This window comes from Plectropomus leopardus, chromosome 23 (genome assembly GCF_008729295.1).
Source record: "Plectropomus leopardus isolate mb chromosome 23, YSFRI_Pleo_2.0, whole genome shotgun sequence".
Classification (NCBI taxonomy): Eukaryota; Metazoa; Chordata; class Actinopteri; order Perciformes; family Serranidae; genus Plectropomus; species Plectropomus leopardus.
In genome coordinates this window covers 19069064-19088324 of record NC_056485.1, presented here as the reverse complement: position 1 = coordinate 19088324, position 19261 = coordinate 19069064, and the positions used below count along the sequence as shown (strand labels likewise).

The 19261-nt window shown below is 38.6% G+C and overlaps 1 protein-coding gene across 1 annotated transcript in view; it reads right to left on the bottom strand.

The window, feature by feature from the left end:
* LOC121962355 (NACHT and WD repeat domain-containing protein 2) overlaps nt 1-19261 on the bottom strand; it is a 60598-nt gene that overhangs the window by 4464 nt on the left and 36873 nt on the right. Inside the window, exons 5-7 of the mRNA XM_042512602.1 lie at nt 9559-9762; nt 7842-7992; nt 4065-4654 (exon numbers count right to left, since the gene is read on the bottom strand). Of these exons, the coding sequence (XP_042368536.1) occupies nt 4065-4654; nt 7842-7992; nt 9559-9762 (945 nt within the window). The remainder of the gene's footprint in view (nt 1-4064; nt 4655-7841; nt 7993-9558; nt 9763-19261) is intronic.

The window sequence follows — 19261 nt, the reverse complement described above, 5'->3', positions numbered from 1 at the left end:
GTTAAAATACTTTGATTTGAAAAAGACGGAAGCAACGTTAAGCACAGCCGAAACGTCAAATAGTTCGGCTCACCGCGTTTGCTTACACATCTTTAAATGTCACAGTTAGGGCTAAAATATGGCAACAAGAATAAACAAGTTTGCTGACTTTTAAATATCTCTTCAATTGAAATCAAATGCCAGTTAATAACCCAGCAGTGACTCAGTCCATAGCACATGTAATAGTTACATAGTACTGAAAAACAAGGGATCAAATAAAACAAAAATGTTATGATGGGGAACATTATCAGACATCTGTTGATTTACTGTGACTAAAATTTACTTGTATTCTGCTTGGTCTGGTCAAACAAACACAAACAACTAGAATAATCAAAGCTCTACAGTCAGGGAACACTGTTTTTGACACAGTAGGAGGTATCGCTCATTAGCACAGGAGGACAGGTTTCATACATTTCATCTCATGACAGAATATCTGTGCCAACTTTCATTAGGCATAAAAAATGTGTAAAAACTAACTAATTCTCGTTTTTAATGCCCTAAAACATCCTCAAAGTAATTAATACACAGATCTAATTCATAAGTGAGTAATTTCCTTCATCATGAGAAACATTCTATGAATGAGCACGACTCCAATTTCTGTGGCTTCATTGATATTATAATTTCATTCATGAATTCATTAAATGGCCCAGCTGAGATTTCGGGAGACATTAAGATGTTATTTGACACTTTTAGGGCAATAGTGATGACGCCTGCTCCACATTTAGCCGTGTGTGTGTGAGAGAGATGGGGAGAGAAAGAGAAACTGTCAGTGGATTATTTACCATTTTTAATAATCTACAAGTAAAATGTGGCTGTAATATATCACAGAAAAAGGAAGGCAAGATCACAGAGCTAAAAAATGGCAAACATTTACAGCTTTTGTGAATCTGTATGCACAAGCTCATCATGCTCTATTACAGACACAAATGAAAGTCTGCATAACTTTAATTAACCTGATTGTTACGTGCAGTAAATGCCAGCTATTATCATGAACCCAAATTCAGCAGTCTCCAAAGACTCATTCCTGCATTGGCAATATTCACCAACTGTGCCAAAGCAGCAATCGCACTGTTAGAAACCAATTACACACCGCTGTATATTATGCTCTAATAGTCTGTTTAACAGCGAGCATTATTCATTATTCATCTGATATGTATTATTCTTATTCTGTTTCTGTGTACGATTTGGCGGATATGAAAACCTGTTTTGCAACCCTTTACACTTGTTATCATTACAAACTCCACTGAGGCCCGAGGCTACGAGTTACTGAGGATAAAAGCTCCAAATAAAACATCTTTGGCATTATCTTTTTCTTAGCTTGTTTATTAAAGTGTGCATGCACAAACAATCTGTCTTTTGTATTTTAGAAATCTAATCTTAAAGGAAGTTGGGAATGCATGCTTTTTTAGGAATATGCTGTCGTGTGAATCCAAGTTTCAGAGGTCGTTGCGACTGACAGACAGATCACCGTGCAGCACACGGCTCTGCCTCCAGTCCCACAAATGTTTGATGACATTATGACCTGGATTCCTCTTGTCTCGGTGGACCAGCTTGAATTATATATCAAACATGAGACCCTGTTCCGACTTTTCTTAGGGCTCCTACACCTTTTCCAAATTCAAGTCCAAGCATTTTTCAAGCATTTTCAAGGTGAATTTCAAGCTTTTCCAGCACCAGAAAGAGTTATTTCTTGATCAACCAAGTGAACTTTTTTATTATGAAATATTAATTTCAAGCACTTTTTTTTTAAAATCCAAGCACTTATCAAACCTTGAAAAAAACACAACATTAGAATTAAGGTGTTTTCAAGGATCTTTAGGACCATTACAATCCCTCTTTTACTTACACTGAAAAAATTTTTTTTTGTAAAAATCCTTGTCAGTGAGCGCGTCTCCTTTTCCAAGACGGTCCATCCACCCAACAGGTGCAGCGCATCAAGGTGCTGATTAATCAACACTTTATGCTTATACTTCTCTTTATCATAGATCTTAGAAAAAGAATAAAGATATTTTTTTGCTATTACATGATGATAAAAAATGGTTGAATTTTTGGCTTTTGAAACTAACCATATCAGTTATAAACAAACCTCAGCTCAGTCCACTCAGAGGACTCCTGTTATATAGAAGATGTGTTTTATTTTCTGCCAAAGACATAAATGCTCCGGGGTTCAGATGAATCAAACCAAACAGGTTCGGCATGAATTGCACCCCGTGGACTCGAGTGCAGAGTTGTGGCACAGTGGTCCCAGACCACTTCGCCCTTTGAATTTTTAGTCTCGCTTACATTTAATAACATCCCTCTCTCCTTCAAACACTGCAGCCACAGAGGATTTCAAACATTATTATTTTGTTTAGCAGAAACTTTAGCAGAAAACTGCAGCTGTCTTCTAAAGCTGTCATCAACATGAATTACATCTGCTGCCTCTGAGAGCAAGTACTTTATGATCTAGTCCATTTTTCAGCCTTTAACTGAATAATAAAGAGTGCAGATTCACATGAAAATCTGGACTTTATGTGCCACAGCCCACTCGCATACTGTATTGTGTGATAAATCAGTATGCTTATCTGTGTGGGCAGTAATAGTTTGAACATACTGGATACTATTTGATAAGTCATACAATCATTTGGATGAATCGTCTCATTTATTTGAGCCAAAACAAGCTGTTTCTTTTTAATTTGGAGTAACTAGACAAGTGTAACCTTTTGAAATCGGATGAGACATTGATTTTTTTATACTGCATTCAGATACCTTTAACAAGTATTTTTAAACCTTTGAACTTTAAGCAATATTATATTTTATTAAGCACTTTTTCCAGGTCATTTATTATTTTTTTTCTTTTTATTTATTTATTTTTTTAACTTTTTTGTTTTAGCAAATTTTCAGGTAATTAATACTCTTATGTTTTGGGGTCATTTCTTCTTTCATTGCATGCTTTTTTGTGAAATTTAAAAAAAAAAGTGTCTGGTGATTTGAAGAAAGCAGACTTATTTTCCCGTTTCTGTTTACAAAAACTTGTTCCCAGTGGAGGACACACTGTGTGACTGCCAGCGTGTTACAGGGAGCCTTTTGAAATTCAACCTGGCATTAAAAAACATGAAAGAACAAAGATGTTCATGGCACGAAAATTAGGGCAAACTGAGAAAACAGGTAAACAGCCCTGATTGAAAGCAGACACATGGAAGAATCCGCTGATGCTTTTCGACATAAATCTTTAAACACGTCCAGCTGCCTCTATTGTGATTTGCATTAGGGTCCAAACCAGCTACCTGGGGGCTATGCTATGAAGTGTGATTAGTGCCTTAGCGAGATCTGTTGGATCTAAAGACAGTTTCCTGTTCTACGAAGACTTTTAACTTGGCTAGATCCCCATGGTAACTTATGTGGTTAACTTGGTCGGGAGCAGGTTATCAGCTGAAAACGTCTTTCACAGCTTAGATCATTGTTTTATGGTTTGTAACATTTTCTACAATCATACTAGGAGCTCTGATATGATATGATGTAAATGGCGCTTACAATCAATGAGTGTATTGATGTGACGTTTATTACAAAGGTTGGACAGGAGGGGCAGATCTGTGGGTGTGTGCCATGTGATCTTGGCTGCGGTGTGATCTTAATGTAGCCGGGCAGCCAGATGGCACACACAAACGCACAGAGCGAGCAGAGAATTGGATGCACAAACACACGTTCACTTTAAGAAACAAAGCAGAAATACCTACAGGTGCTAAAAAAAAAGGAAACCTCTGTGCAGATGTGTACAGTGCACGGCCTCACAGGGAATTAGAGGCATGTGCATGGCAACCGACTGCCTTTTTGGCAGACACACAGATGGTCAAGCGAGCGTTTGATGAGAGGAGATGAACAGTTGCACGCCCCCTCATACTCTGTGGTACAAAGATGGACACATGCTCAGATCAGACAGACAGGCGAGCACAAGCGTGAGCACACAGCGGGAGAGAAGGCGAGATAGGACACAAAAGAGAAAGATAACACCGTCGTTTTTAGATATTCTCTCTGTCATGTCTCACCTGTTTGGCCACCTCAGACAGCAGCAGCGTCTTCCCGGTGCAGGGTCCCCCGTACACCACCAGAGGGCTCATCCTGCTCCCCTTGGATGGCAGCAGGTACTCTTGCACATAATCCAATGACTCGGTCTTGAACTGGTAGAGCGTCGCGTAGCTTTTACAGAGCGACAGGTGCTGCAGGATCTCGTCATAAAGCGGGTCGGTCTCCGTGTCAAAGTTCTGCTGCACCGTGGCCTGGATGATATCCACCATGTCCTCGTAGAACTGTTTACACAGACCCTCTACGTAGTGGCTCTCCACTTCCTGTGAGTACCCGAGCTTCATGTCGCAGTGCGTGACCGAAGAGTAGACACGGAGGTTGGAGGCAGCGACGACTGTGGGAATGAACTCGTCCCGCACCTTCAGAAGGCGTTCGTAGGCTTCCTGGTTCCGCATGACGCGGTCGCCGCTCACCACGATGTCCATGTATCGGGTCATCTCGGGGATTTTGGCGAACCGGTCGAAGTTGGAGATCTTGCGAATGTAGCAGACACATTTCCTGAGAAAGGCAGGAGTTTGTTTCCCAAGAGCGAAGTCCAGTTCATCCTCCAAGGCTGGAAAATGAGAAAAACACAACTTAGAGGTTTTCTTAACTTCATTTTGCACTCATGTAAGTGAGGGCAACCGCCATTTAGAAAGAAAAAAAGAGAAGGAAATGACCTGAAAAAACAAACTGTTAAACTAAAAACTGTAAGAAAGAACTCAGTAAAATAATAGAAAAAATATAAATTATTAATTATAAATACAGTTTTTTTAAGAATAGTTTTTCATAGAAATCAAACCATTTGCTCAGGGTTCAAAGTTTTAAATACTTGTTAAAGGCGTCTGAATGCTGCACAAGAAAACTGACGTTGATCTAGGTCTTAGAGGGTTAAAACTTAGATTACAGTGTTCTGCTTTGTCTGGCCAAACGCTGATAAGGGCCACCTCTGGATTATTATGTCCAACTTTCGAAGATAAATGTCGCACAGATGTCGGATTTAGATTTATTTCGGGGAAAAAGCTGAACAGATTTTAGACGCCTTTAGCCTCTGATTAGATAGATTTCTCTCGAGTCTTATTTAAGAAGAAACAGAGTTGATAAAATCACATAAGCCAGCACTATTGAACTGTATCAGAGGCTCCCCAACAAAGAGCCCGCGGACTGAAACTCTGCCAGCATCTCCTGTGTAGTTTCGCTCACATGGTCGCCTAATAATTAGGTGGGAGAGAGGAAAGTGTAAAAGGAAAAGTTTCTGCAACTTCCTCTGTATAGTGCAATTAAAGCCCAGAGTGCTCAATTAAAGTGCAGTTTCCTGACACAAAAGAGGTGCTTCCTTTTCATGTGAAATTATAAAACTTAAGTTACTTAATCAGCGTTATATTATTCTTATTTCCTCTGTGAAAAAGGCACAATGCATGTGGCTGCTCAGCACAAGGACTATAAAAAAAGGACTTGTCGTCGGCATATTGCTTAGATCATCTTCCACAGTGACAGCCGCAGAAAGGAACAAGAGATGTCTTGAAAGATTAGTTCATTGCTGTCCAAACAATTTGGTAATAACGGGGTGATTCCCAAATGGAGTCTTTTACAGACAGGAGCTGAGATGGAGTCAAACTAACAGGGTGAAAATAAACAGCGGGAGGGTCTGTTCAAATGTCAGAGTCATACCTTTTTGCACCGCCAGCAGAGGTGTAAAAATCAGAGAATAACTGTTTTTTCTAAATAGGAGAGCTAAGTTTGGCCCCTGTGATGAGAAATAATTGATGTTTTCAGGAGCCAGCCTCATTCCCACTGCACAAAAACACCTACTAACACTACCTAACATCTGGCTTTTTACTGGAATGAGTATGTGTATGATCGGCATTCACACCCAGGTCAAATGACTCTGCAGCAGACAAGTTTTTATTGTCTCCGGCTCCAATCGGCATTGATGGAAAACATTAGCTCCTCAGCCAGCGAGATGCAATAATGTGTCACTAACTACTGTCCATCTCCTCCTAAACAGCGCTAAAACATCGATCCAAGTTAGTCTGCACCGAGACTGAAAGAGACTAAAACATAAGAGATATATAAAGAGAAGAAAAAGTTTTCAAAGACCTCTGTGCCTGCTGCCGTCTACTGTTAACCTGTTCTCCTGCCTGTCCGTGACGTCACACGGACACACCAACAGAACAACCCACACACACAAAAGCTGGCTGTTGGCAGACTAGTGGGGTACAGCTTTGAGTTCACTGGCAGTGCAGCTAATTGCCTATATTGACAAGCCCCAACTCTGACCACTTTTAGGTCAAAGCTGAAAACGTTCCCTTTTTCCACTACCTACTCCAACCGCTAATGATTACAAACTTATATTTAAAATAGGTTTTTAATCATTTTGAATTACCTTTTTGTCTTTGCACCTCTGGTCTGCACTTTTGCTATTTTTAACTGTGATTTTTTATTTTTTATTTTAAATGATTTAGTCATTGATTTTACCTTGTTTTATCCTATCTCTTTTATTATAAATCTGTATCTGTATCTGTATCTGTTATTTTTTTTTATATATCTTATTGCTCTGTAAAGCACTTTGAATTGCCCTGTTGTATGGAATGTACTATACAAATAAAGCTGCCTTGACTTGCCTATATTTAACAAGTTTTACCCGTGTTTGGTAATGGGACTGAAATAGTCAGACCGCCACATCCCTACACATCTGACCTTTTGTGTGTAACAGTGTAAAATCATATTTCTGTGTCAGCGTTTGCACCGTCTGACCTGTAATAAAGAAAACCTCTTCTAAAATAATTCTGTAAGATATAAAATTAACCTTCAGGGCAACAAAACACAAAAATCACATGTCAAAGGCCACATATCTAATAACTGAGGCTGCTGTGTAGCTCGTCATCTCGTAGCTAAATTGGTAACAAGAGATGAGATGCAATCAGGATGTGTCGGGTTGAGCTCTGCAGATGACAGTGATTGATCGATCACACTATACGTTCACCTCGCAGTGATTAATTCAAACAGTGTGCTGTGATGGCAGGTAGAAACAGAGATTATTTTTCACCTTTCAGATCATGTTTTTTAACCCCTGAAACTTGGATCGACGTTACTTTTCTTGTGCCGCGCTCAGATGCCGTTCACAAGCATTTAAACCTTCAAACCGTAAGCAGCTGGTTTAATTTCTTGCAAAAAAAAGAGAGAAAAGGCAATCAGCTAAAAAAAAAACCCAAAACATTAAAAAGTGATGGATCTACTTATGATCTAATTATTTTCCAGATTAATTAAAATGACAGGAAAATGTGAAAATCATGGAAAAAAGGTTGACATTTTTATATTGTTTTTTGGTCTATATCACAAAGATGTGCAGTTTAACATCACAAAAGACTAAAATACAGGAAATATTTACATTTAATTAGCTTAAAACAATAATTTAAATTTTTTTTTTTAGATTTTACATTTCTAATTATTTTCAGTCATTCATATAATCAACTGATCATTAAGCTTAAGAAATAATAGATGTAAGGCAGCATTTGTGACCCAACATGAAAAAAAGTTAGAGGTTGTTATTTTTCATAGAATCACTTGAATTAAAGGTAAAATATTTTCTTTTAAATCTAAAAATGAATAATTTCAAAAACCAAATTCAGACCCAGAGACATAGATGTGACCTTCCCATTGGACAGACTCATCCAGAGACCAAAAAAAAGAAAAAAACATTTCAAAAGACGTGACATGAAAAGAGCGAAAAAGAAAGAGAAATTCGGCCTGAAACTAACCAGAGCAGAGGAATTTCTTGGCCTGAGCGCTCTTCATGGTCCCCTTCTCCTGAAGCTGCAGCACCGCTGTTCGGAAGATCCTCTTGATCTCCTCCGACACATTCCTCCAGGCTTTGTCATTCTTGGTCTTGGCTGCGCTGCTTGACTCCATCTAAGCAGGACAGGGCGGCAGGGAGAGGACGGACTGACTTTACAGTTTAGACAGAGGACTCTCATCATGTACTGAGGGAATGTAGTTATTCATGTTTTCTTAAGCACCCTGCTGTGACAAAGGGAATACTGTTCTGTGTGCTCTGTGTCATATACATTTGAGAATGAGTGTTTTGTGTGGGTTTGACGACTGAATAAGCATGTTTTTTTTTTTTTATCTTTAGTTGTATAAATTATTTTTGAGTGATTTTGCTTCACAGTAGGAAATTTGAGAAAATTTCCAAGTCTCAAACTTTTATATCTGAATATTTTTATCATCCTTAAGTGTGTAAAAATGCTACACCGGATGACTTTTGTTTTTCTTAAAGGATAACATTTTGTTTTTAAAACCTAGATACTATGAGATATTTAATGTTACCAATAACTGATATAAGAAAGTGCTTACAATTTGCAACCTTAGATTTTACTCTGTAACAAAAAAGTATCTCTGTACTGATGCTTTCCATAATGTTGTCAGACACTTATCATAGGAATCTGAGCTTGTCAGTGAGAAAAAAAATAAAAATATAAAATCACCCACCAATCTCTATTCAAATAATCACTAATTTAAGCTTGTATAGAGTCAGCATATTTTCACATCTAACTGGGTTAATTAAGACTTATTTAAACTAAACCAGAGTTGTGACTGTTGGATTAGTGGAATTATGAAACAAGACAACTTTCTTGAGTTTTATTTTGTTTTTTTTTTACTTTGAGTGAAGCGAGTGAAAAGAGTGTTATGTTGATAAAAATACTGTATATTTAAATGGAGTCTGGTGGGTTTGACCATAGTGATTTCGGGGCTATTTCTGGTTTAACAAAAAGGGTCTTACTCTTTCCAAAAAGTTCTATCTCTGTAGGAGTCTTTCCATAAAGTTTTCAGACACTTAGAAAAATAATCCGAGCCTATCAGTCTTAAAAACAGCCACTTTTGGTGGACGGACGTTGACTGTAAACTGCCCTGCAGGGGTTACATTGCAGCCTGTTTTGCTTTCCATCTAACAATCAGTCACTTAGAAACAAAAAATTGTAGAAATAGGTTGAAAAATACCAAAGTTACCATATAACTTGAGAGAAACTAAAGGAAACATCATGCAGTTTTCTTCAAATAAAACTCATCCGGATATTTTATAACCGCTATAAAGTTCTGCACAAAATAATAAGGTGGAACTCAGAAGCTAAACAGTTTTACATAAAATTAACTGCGCTGACAGAATTGTTGTGACTTTTATGGGGTCATTTACAAGTGTGCTAAAACTGTTTTTTTTTTTTGGTAAAGCAAAGGACTCATAAGCTGCCTGAGACGAAACAACTTTGCTCACAAGCTCAAAACATAAAGCTGCTTTTATTTTCTGTATGTGCATATAAAATGTTTCCTCAAGGAGAATTAAATTCATGAAGCACGGAGCTCAAGGACGAGAATCCATTATAAGCTCCTCCTATCCTTCCTTGAGAGTAAAATAACGTTTTAGGAGGACAAACAAATCCCCTCTATGTCCCTATAGTGCAGCATGTTGGCTGGACTCACAGAGTTCTGGTAGTTCTTGAGCATTTGGGCTTTGGGTTTGAGGTAGTATGCGGGTGGCACAGAGTTTTCATCCCTGCAGTACCACTCTTCCAAGATGTGTGTGTCCAGCCCCGCCTCCACAGCTGCGTCCAAGATCATCTCAAACTCCGCCGACTCCACCTCCCCCGGCACTCGGATGCTGCCATACTTTTCCCCCACCAAACCCTGAAACGAAGGAAGGAGAGACAGACAGAAAAAGGGCAGGGAAGGTGAGAAGCAGAGAGACAGGAGTATAATTGTGATCCCTCAGACGGTTTCAGGGCTCTATTTTTTGGATCAGTGGCGCAGGGTGAATACCAGAGTCAATGATGCACACAGTGCGACTTATTTAAGGCAATTTCGGAGCCAGAGGCGCTAACTGTGGTGCAGTTGGGACATCCACCAGCCAATTTGTGACATCAGGGATGTAGCTGCTGCCACAATCTCAACTCTGTGTGCACTGTCTTCTGACAGCTCTACGTGGTGGGAATGGCTGCCACATACAGTGTACAGTTTAAATAAAAAATGCTGCACCCCTCTTCCCACATAGAAATATTAATGTTTGCAGTGAGAGCTGAAAATATCAAAGGTGCACAAGCGAGAAAAGGACTGTGGTCGCCATCTGCCCGCCATACGTCACACACTATTACTTAAATATATATCACAACATAAAGATGCAGAAGCAGACCATTTCTTACCCCAAAAACATCCAAACACTTTGTCTGTGCAAGAAGCTTATTACGACTTCATATTTATGTTGGTTGTAATAATTAGAAAGCTGGAAGTCGGGTGACATAGAATAAAGAGTGACAAAGTCTGCATAGCGACGAATTTGGGGTGAATGGATAGATCAAACAAACACAGGACTTTGACCCAGGAGACTGGTGTTTGTGTCGATGTTACTCGTGCTTACCATACACTTAAGACCTTTTCAAAAGATTTTGATTTTGAAACATAAAGCAAAAGAAATTTCTAAACACTTAATGACTTGGTTTACATATCTGAAAAAGAGAAGAGAATCTCTGAGAAGAAGCACAAACTAAGATTTTTAAAAAGTCTACTAGATTCCTATTGAGAATATTTTCCATCCTTTTTTCCAGTGGAAAATATAATGCAAAACTCCTTTAAAGAAATATGATGTATAAACAATTCCTTACATGTTGCAATAACACAAAACTCTAGAAACACTAGATAAAGAGTGTCATATGTCAACGATATTTTTGCCAATTTATTATCAATCAAGAAATAATTTATTTCTACAGTTAGCTGCACTACTGTAGAAAATAAATAATTGTGTATAAACCCAATAATTAAAGACTTTTTAACTTTTGTAAAACTGTGTGCCTTGGAATTGTTTTGGTTTTGAGTTATTGACAAAAAAAATAACAAGTGTAACCTCTCCCTCCTTTTTTGGACGATGTTGAAATTGTATTTGCATTCAACTCGAGGCATGTTTAACACAGCGCTTTAACTTTGGTGCTTTTTTGATCTCCTGCTGTTTCTCGGTAAGGTTTTTTTTCTACTTCTCCTCTTTACGTCCTACTATTTCTGGATTTAAAGCAACCATTGTTTTTTATTGTCAAATCAGATAGACTGATAAAGCCGTGAATATAAAATCATAGGCATTTGTGCAGTGTTGGTACAGTTTGCCTCGAGCTGCCTGCCCTCCATCTGGACAGCACACTGACGTGTGACGTCCTCTGCAGAGGAGCTTTTCATTGTTTTCAGTAAGACTAATCACATTTGTTCTGCTGCCGCTCAGCAAATGTTTGACTGACACACTGTTTTGTAAAAATACTCAGTCTTGGCCAAATGTACTAATGCTCAGTAATCAGTAGTATTAAGGAAATGAGCAGATTTGCTTTATATATAGAACAGATGGGACTGTTTGAAATGAAAGGAAATTAATGCATTAATTAAAGGGCGGGATGTGAGAATGTTAGACTGTGAAATCTGATTTGATCGTGCCTCTGTGCTGTAGTTATTATTATCACGACCGCTGACATCATCGGTCTTACACACCAAAGCAAATACCGACGATCGCTCTGCATGATCTTTTTACTCAGAAACTAGAACACTCGACACAGAAGCTGCATAATTAGGCATCATCAAATTAAATAGTGGCCTTTTCATCTTGCTATTATCTCCCACTCCACATGGCATATCCACTGTAAGCTCCAATGTGCCTCCTCTCTTCCCCTCAGCGTCTACGCACATGCTTTTGAGTGACAGCTGATTCAATGCCATCGGAAATGATCTGGGACGTTCCTGGCTCCGTCCCCGATGAGCTCTATCAGTCACATTCGAGGACAATGAGAGCCAAAAAAAAGAGAAAAAAAAAGAAAATCTCTGGAAACCCTCCGCTCCATGACCAGCTGATCTTTACTCCATGTGTCGTAATTCACATGCAGCCGAGGCCTCGGGGCGAAGACGCAGAGCGAGCGAGGGACAAGCCAAATGACTGTGAGCTCCGATGAGCAGGAAAACTACGTCGGTACGCTCACGGCAATGACGCTTCAAAGCCATTCCATGTTGGACTCCTGGTTCCCTTGGCATTCGCAGTGGGAACAGATGCAGAGAACAAGCAGATGATGGCATGTGGCACGGACCGTAGGACGGCCTACTCTCAAAACCCACAAATGCCTGAGGTGGATTTGTTTGCGCCTGTGCTGTTTTGTTGCACATGTGCCACCAAAAGGTTCATTTTGAATCTTCGTTTATATTTAGAAAGGTTGTTTCCATGTACAGTATCAGTTGTTTTGGGGGAGGAGGTGTAATTTTCAAGGTTGAGTGTTGTGTTTTGGACCCAAACTCAAACCCAAACATTTATTGACCCAATTATCCAGTGAAAAAATACGCCAAAGAGGACATATTATGCTCATTTTTAGGTTCATACTTGTATTTAGGGGTTCTACAAGAACATGTTTACATGCTTTAACATTAAAAAATACTTTTTCCCTTCCTACTCTCTGTGCTGGAAAACTTGTATTCACGCTTACATCTTTAAGCCACCTTTCTGAAAAAAAGAAATAGTCTGCTGATCTATCTTCTAAACCAAAATCTTTGCAATCTGATATGTTCCAGTAGGAATATGATCCAAAATTGACAAGAAATTAACAACAGCAACCAAGATTACATTTTCTGACATTAGCATGTAGCTACATATAGCTGTGTACTTGGAGGGAAATGATTGCAGGACTAGCAACACTTTCTACCCTTAAAAATCATCAATAAGACATCAACCCAACACAACTGAACATATTTCAGCAGGAATACAATCCGAAATCAGCAAAAAATTAACAACATCGGCAACCGAGATTACATAGTTCCCTTAAATTAGCATGTAGCTACATGTAGCAGTGTGCCTGGAAGAGAAGACCATTAAAAGAAATCTGTCACATTCTGTCTTGAAAGAAAAAACAAACAAACATATGTTTACGTTATCAGGGTTCATACAGGCAGGTCAAATTCAAGATCTTTCAGGAACTTTTTCAAGCACTAATTTTTATTTTTGAGGATGAATTTTTGGTGCAAAAGAATTGTGCAAATTTGTGAATGAAGGAAGTTTAAAACATTTAACCGATGTGTTTCATAAAATAATTCATCCTTCTGTTCTTCTTTCAATTATATTCAAGTACTTTTCAAGGTTAAAAATGTCTGATTTTCAAAGAATTTCAGTACTTAAAATTCCAAAAGTCAAAATCAAGTACTTCAAGCACCACAAGAACCTTGTGTTAACGCTGCCTTTGAACTTCAGTCATTTTAATTTCTATATGACGGAAAATATGGAAAAGCATAACAGGTCCCTGTGAATATATGTAGCCTTGCACCAGAGGGCAAAAATCTTTGCTAGAAAACATAAAAAACCCCTGAATATTAAAGTATTTGCAATTAAACAAGGGGGTTAAAAACAAAACAATGCTTGATGCTAATAAATAAACCCCCCTGTGACTAGAATATTCAAGAATATCCAATAAAACAAGAAGTCTCTAAAGAAAATACTGCTAATTTAAGCAGAGAACACGAGCCATGTGTATCTGTAAGACAGAAAATACACAAATACCAAACAGAGGAAGAAAGAAAGGGATTCCCTCTTGTGTGTAACTCTCTGTGCTCCTTTCTGCCAAAACAAAGAGTTTAGTAGATAATTGGGGCACGCTGCTCCACTAACTTCACTTGTGATTGACAGGAAAGGTCGTGAGCTACATTCAAGCTCAAATTGTTTCAAGATACAGGTGCATGCTTTAGCGCGGAGAAAAAAAAAGACATAATTAACTGCTCTCCACGATGCCAAAAGATCATTTTTCAGTTTTCTCTTATCTTACCAGCAATGTGAAAATAGCACTACTTGACATTCAGATTGAGAAAATTGTGATCAAAACTACATGATTTTTGTTATTTTCAAATTTAAAATGAAAATGATGAATATTCAGTTTATACTGTGCTCCCCATAGTTACTGATGCTATGCCTGTCAAGCTATGAGATCAGCAGATTTAAAATTTAAAATCCAGAATAACTTTTAAAACAATGCATTTATTTAAGATAAATGTACAAAAATCTCATAGCTGTTTTCAATTTTGCAGGCTGTGGCACAACCAAAGCATCTGCAGAAAACAAAATGGAACGTGTCCGTTTCTACTTTAACATGCTGCATAGTACCACGCAGTTTTCCATGTGAGTGACCAAGTGGTCATAGAGCACTGAAATTAATTAAATTGAATGAATCTTTATTTCGAACATTTAAAAAAACAAAAACAAAGAGCCTTACAGCCAATTGCAATAAATAAAAAAATAAAAAAAATACAAATGAAATTAAAAAAAGAAAATAAACAAAAAATCAATCAATCAATAAATTAATAAATAAAAAAAAAAAAAATAAGGTCTTTACAAAACCAAATACTTCAGCCACTAAAAATTGAATATAACATGTTTTAAAAGAAGTCGTAAGAAGTAAAAACTTAATATCAAATCTACCTATATTACAAAATAACATAGGAAACACACGACTGTTTTGAGACATGTCAGACCTTCTAAGGACCTGCGACTGGACAGATTCTCAAACAGCTGGTTTGCTCTGCAGGTCACCTCGTGTCCCCTCTCTAAACGTCCGTCTGTGAGTCACGGTGCCGCAGTAATGTGTCAGCGGAGGACGGAGGCGCTGAGCTGAACTACATTAATGCTGAGAGAGACGTATAGAGCGAGTGAGAGAGAACAGTCACTCTCCAAGTTGCTGACAAAGTCTCTGTCAGGTTGCCTCGCGGTGATATAGCAGGATGAATGGAGTCTGCAAGTGTGTGTGTGTGTGTGTGTGTGTGTGTGTGTGTGTGTGTGTGTGTGGAGATAGAGATAAGGATAAAACCAACTGGTGTTTCCTATCAAAATCAGGTGCGAACACACACAGCACTCCACCCTTGCGTGTAATCTACTGTCACTTCTGTCATCCACTCAACTCAGCAAAGCCCAAACTGTAAAGATGTCCAAATATTTGCTGGGCATTTTTTTTTTAACATGCCTGTCTTAGCCAGAGAGCACGCCGGGAATGAGGCCATCTAAAGTGGATTACAGTGTGACAGCAGGCTAGAACTTCACTCCGCTTCCTGTGTGTGTGTGTGTGTGTGTGTGTGTGTGTGTACGTGTGTGTGTGTATGAGAAAGGACGAGGGGCTGCAGCAGTTTTTGTTACACTTAAGCAGCCGCAGGTGCAAAAATCACAGGAGGCTAAACTGACAATAGCAAAGCAGATCGCAGCCAAACTTCCAGTTTTAGCCGCACTCCTCCGCCTCCCTCCGTTAGTTCTTCATCCCTGGAAGCGTTTTATACTTTGGCTAAGTGCACTTTATCTGATGAGCCAGTTGGGAGAGTAAGATGTTGTAGCTACAGTATGAATCAACAAATCAATCACTCGCACGCTCAATCAATCAATGAAACACGCAGTGGACTGTTGTGATATCTGCTGCGTAAGCTTTGGCACCGCAGAGGGAGAAAAAAAAATAGATGATCCCAACAAAGAGAAGTTAAATTCACAGTGACGTATACACTGTGAGCCAACTCCATATCACTCTTTTTATTTATGTATCTTTTTAATACATGTTTTCTTTATTTTATTTCCTTTTATTTTTGGTTTTATTGCTTTCTGTTGTTGTTGTTGTTGTTGTTTTTGGTCTATTTCTTTGTATTTTTACATATTGACATTTTACGTCTTGCATTATTTTATATTTATTTATCCCTAGTTTGGTTTTCTGTTGTTTTATCACTTTGTATGTGCTTTGTTTGTCAAAGCACTATGTAAACTCTGTTTTTAAGGTGCTACATACAGTTATTATTATCATTATTAAAGTTAAAACAAAAGGCTGGTGACAGTCTATAGTTTTTCTTATTTTTAACAAATCCCATAAAAAGAGAAAATCCAATATTAAACTGGTCCTCCTTTATGCCACAGACTTATATGGTCATCTAAAAACTATTAAAAATCAGTGAGCCACACTGTTGCACTGGGTGATGAAATAATAAACACAGACGCTTCTGTCTATTTTGACTCAATCCCGTTTTATTGCTGCAGATACTAACAAGAGCACCAAACTTTGATGCTTTTATTACACCAACTGAATTGCTTCTATAATAGTGTCCAATAATGCCTCGTTGTTTGGTACCAAATTTTCAACATGCAGTAAAATCACCTCACCAGAGATGGAGCTCACGAGTGCATGTTATATTTTGAGAGGTTTGACTACAGTGTGCATCACATTGGTGCAAAAACTGTATTAGAAGAAATCAAAAATGTTGCACCAACTCATCAGGCTCGATGCCAATAGTGCAGAATATATGCAAAAAGGAAAATGTTGCCAAGACTGGCAGCACGATAAATTTGATGAAATACTTAACTAAATAAAGCTAAGAGCACAAAGTTGCTCCTTGCTGGACTGCAAGAATAACAGACTGCAGCAATATTCCTCTCAGCATTTAAGTTCGTGTGAACGCGTAGTAAAATGCGCCTCTTCCCTGAGCCACAAGTCTGATGCAGGGTAAAGAGGATGGCCGGTCAGTGCAGGTGAGATTTAACATCAAAAAAATGTTTTCAAAACTGCTTTAAGTGGAAAAAATGTAATGTTGCTGAAACATAAAACCAGTTTAAAAATTTGTATTATAATGTGTCATTGTTATTTTTTTTTGCTGATGAATTTTACAAAATTGGTATAAAAATATTGTCATTCAGAAACCAGTATCAGCTTCTCAGCTGGTATAATTTTTTTTCTAATAATACCCAACCCTATGCAAAACCAGCAAATGTGTATTAATCCACTGCTGAAACTAGTCCCTAAATATTGCACCTGTCAACTCCTTTTTGAGCAAGGTTTTCTAAAAAGTGCACAATGGACCCCCAACATTAAATAAGTCACTTTTGTTCAGTTTTTTGCAGTTTTCCATCTCTGAACTTCCTCCAGAGGTGAGAGGTGAACCAGTCGTTCATGTTAGCGGTTACATCACGTTAACTGAATGGAGAAGCAGAGAGAAAATAAGAGCCACAGTATCCTCAACTATCCTCTTACGTGCAGTAAACCTGCTACATGGCCGGGCGAGTAGAACTGGATGAGCAGCTGCACGCTGCGTCCTTCAGGCATTTCTCAAGTTTTTTTTTCTTTTTACATGAGGGAATCTGAGACTGTTGCAGAGTGGAGGAGCGGAGAGGAAAAGAGGGAAGAAGAAGAAGAAGAAAAAAAACAGTCATGGCTCATTGTCATGCTTAATCTCCGGGTCAATGACACCATCACCATGCCAACCCCTGCTATTGCCATGGAAACCGGCTTTATTGCATCGACAGGTTACAGAAAAGCCCCCCTCACCCAGGTGTGTGTGTGTGTGTGTGTGTGTGTGTGTTTAACAGCCTTGCACAGCCGCCTGTCTTGTGTTCAGTGGTGCCCTTTGAAAAACACTTGCTGCAATTGATTCCTGCTCATAAAGAAAGACTGACACATCCAACAAAAAGCTGGTTATATAACCGCCGACTCTCCGCCTCGAGAACCAAGAAACTCTGAGTCTTGATGGCCACACATGCCCGCTAAATGAAAAGAACTTTTTATAGTTGTAATTTCGCTCAAGGAAAATTTGCAGGTACCAGATGTTGGAATTTAATGCTTTTAAAGATCCTTTTTTTTTTTGGACAAATCTTATTCAAGCATTGCAGGTATTTGGTCCTGGGCAGATGAAATTTTTTGTAGGAATATGACTATTGGAGGGAGTTAGATGAATCTACATTTTGCCAACAGGCAAGTGCAAGTAAAAAGTAAGAACAGTATAAGGTTCAGTAGCAGGCTTTAAAGGTACAGTATAGGGATGTCGACAGTTAAGCGTTAAAAGCCGAGACTATTTTTGACCAGTGACAGATGTCGGTCTGTAGGCTCACCTTTGGAAGTGGTCCAAAAATTGAGCAGGAAATTAGCAAAAGGTTGGGACATTTCTTGTCAAGTTTCTGGATTTCTCCATAGCTCACCCTGCTGGGGTGCTTACTAGCTTACTAAGTCAGTGGATTACCAGACTTTTTCTGAAAAATGAACCCTTGCACAGTGTGTAAGGTACAGTGGGATTTGGTGCCATCTAGTTGTTAAGAGTGCAGACTGCAACCAGCTGAAACTTCAAAATTCCTTGTGTTCATTACTCAGGAGGCTCTGAGACAAACAGACCAAATAAAAATACACCAAATAAAGCACCTTCATGTTAAGAAATTGGTATTTTATCCCAATATATCCCTTTAAGTCCCACACACTGGACCTTTAATAAGGTCCTAATATTTATGGAAATTGAATTTAAGACATCTTAAGACATTCTAAGGACCTCCAGACCCTGAACAATACAATACAATACAAAAAAAAACTTAAATAGTGATGTTTAAGCCTCTAAATCTCAGTGATCTTAAGAAAAGAGGAGTCGGATTAAGTTTGCCTTTATGTGGAAGTTACAATAAAGAGGATTCGTAGGTTAGACTTGACGTCAGAGCTATTATTTTCATTCTGTAGTACAGCGAAAGCACTGAATGATTTGTAGAGGTGAATGAGGAGAGGTGTGTGAGCCAAACGGAGTATTAAGAGGTTTCTAGCTGTTGCACAGATGCTCTGTGGCAGCGAGAAACACACCTGCACTACACACGTCGATCTCTGTTTCTTCTGGAGGGTTTTGAGAGAAGCTGTTCCCCCAACTTCAAGCTCCCCTCCTCTTTTTATCTGCAACAGAAACACATCCCACCTCCCCCTCTCCTTTTTCTTTTACATCATTGTCCTGTCTTTATCTTTTCCACTCCTCATCCCTTTTTCCCCTCTCTCTGATCTGTGCACTGGGCTCTGTGACAGTTGTTGTGGGCTGCAGACCCCAGATCAGCTTCTCTTTGAAGTCTCCTCTTTCTGCCATGTGGCTGAGTGTGTGTGTGTGTGTGTGTGTGTGTGTGTGTGTGTGTGTGTGTGTTAGCTGGGGAAACACTTGTGCAGCAGCATTTAAGGTGCACATCTTTGGAGAGTGGATATTGTCATTTTTGAAAATTGCTTTATTCATCGTGATTTTAGTGCTTTATAAATAAAAAAAAAAAAAAAGAAGCTTTTGTTTTTAGCCTGTTATTTGATTTTGCTTTATTGTCAGTAAAAAATGTCTGAAATGTGTCTTGCGTCATCGGGACGTCTACAGATTCACATGAATAAAA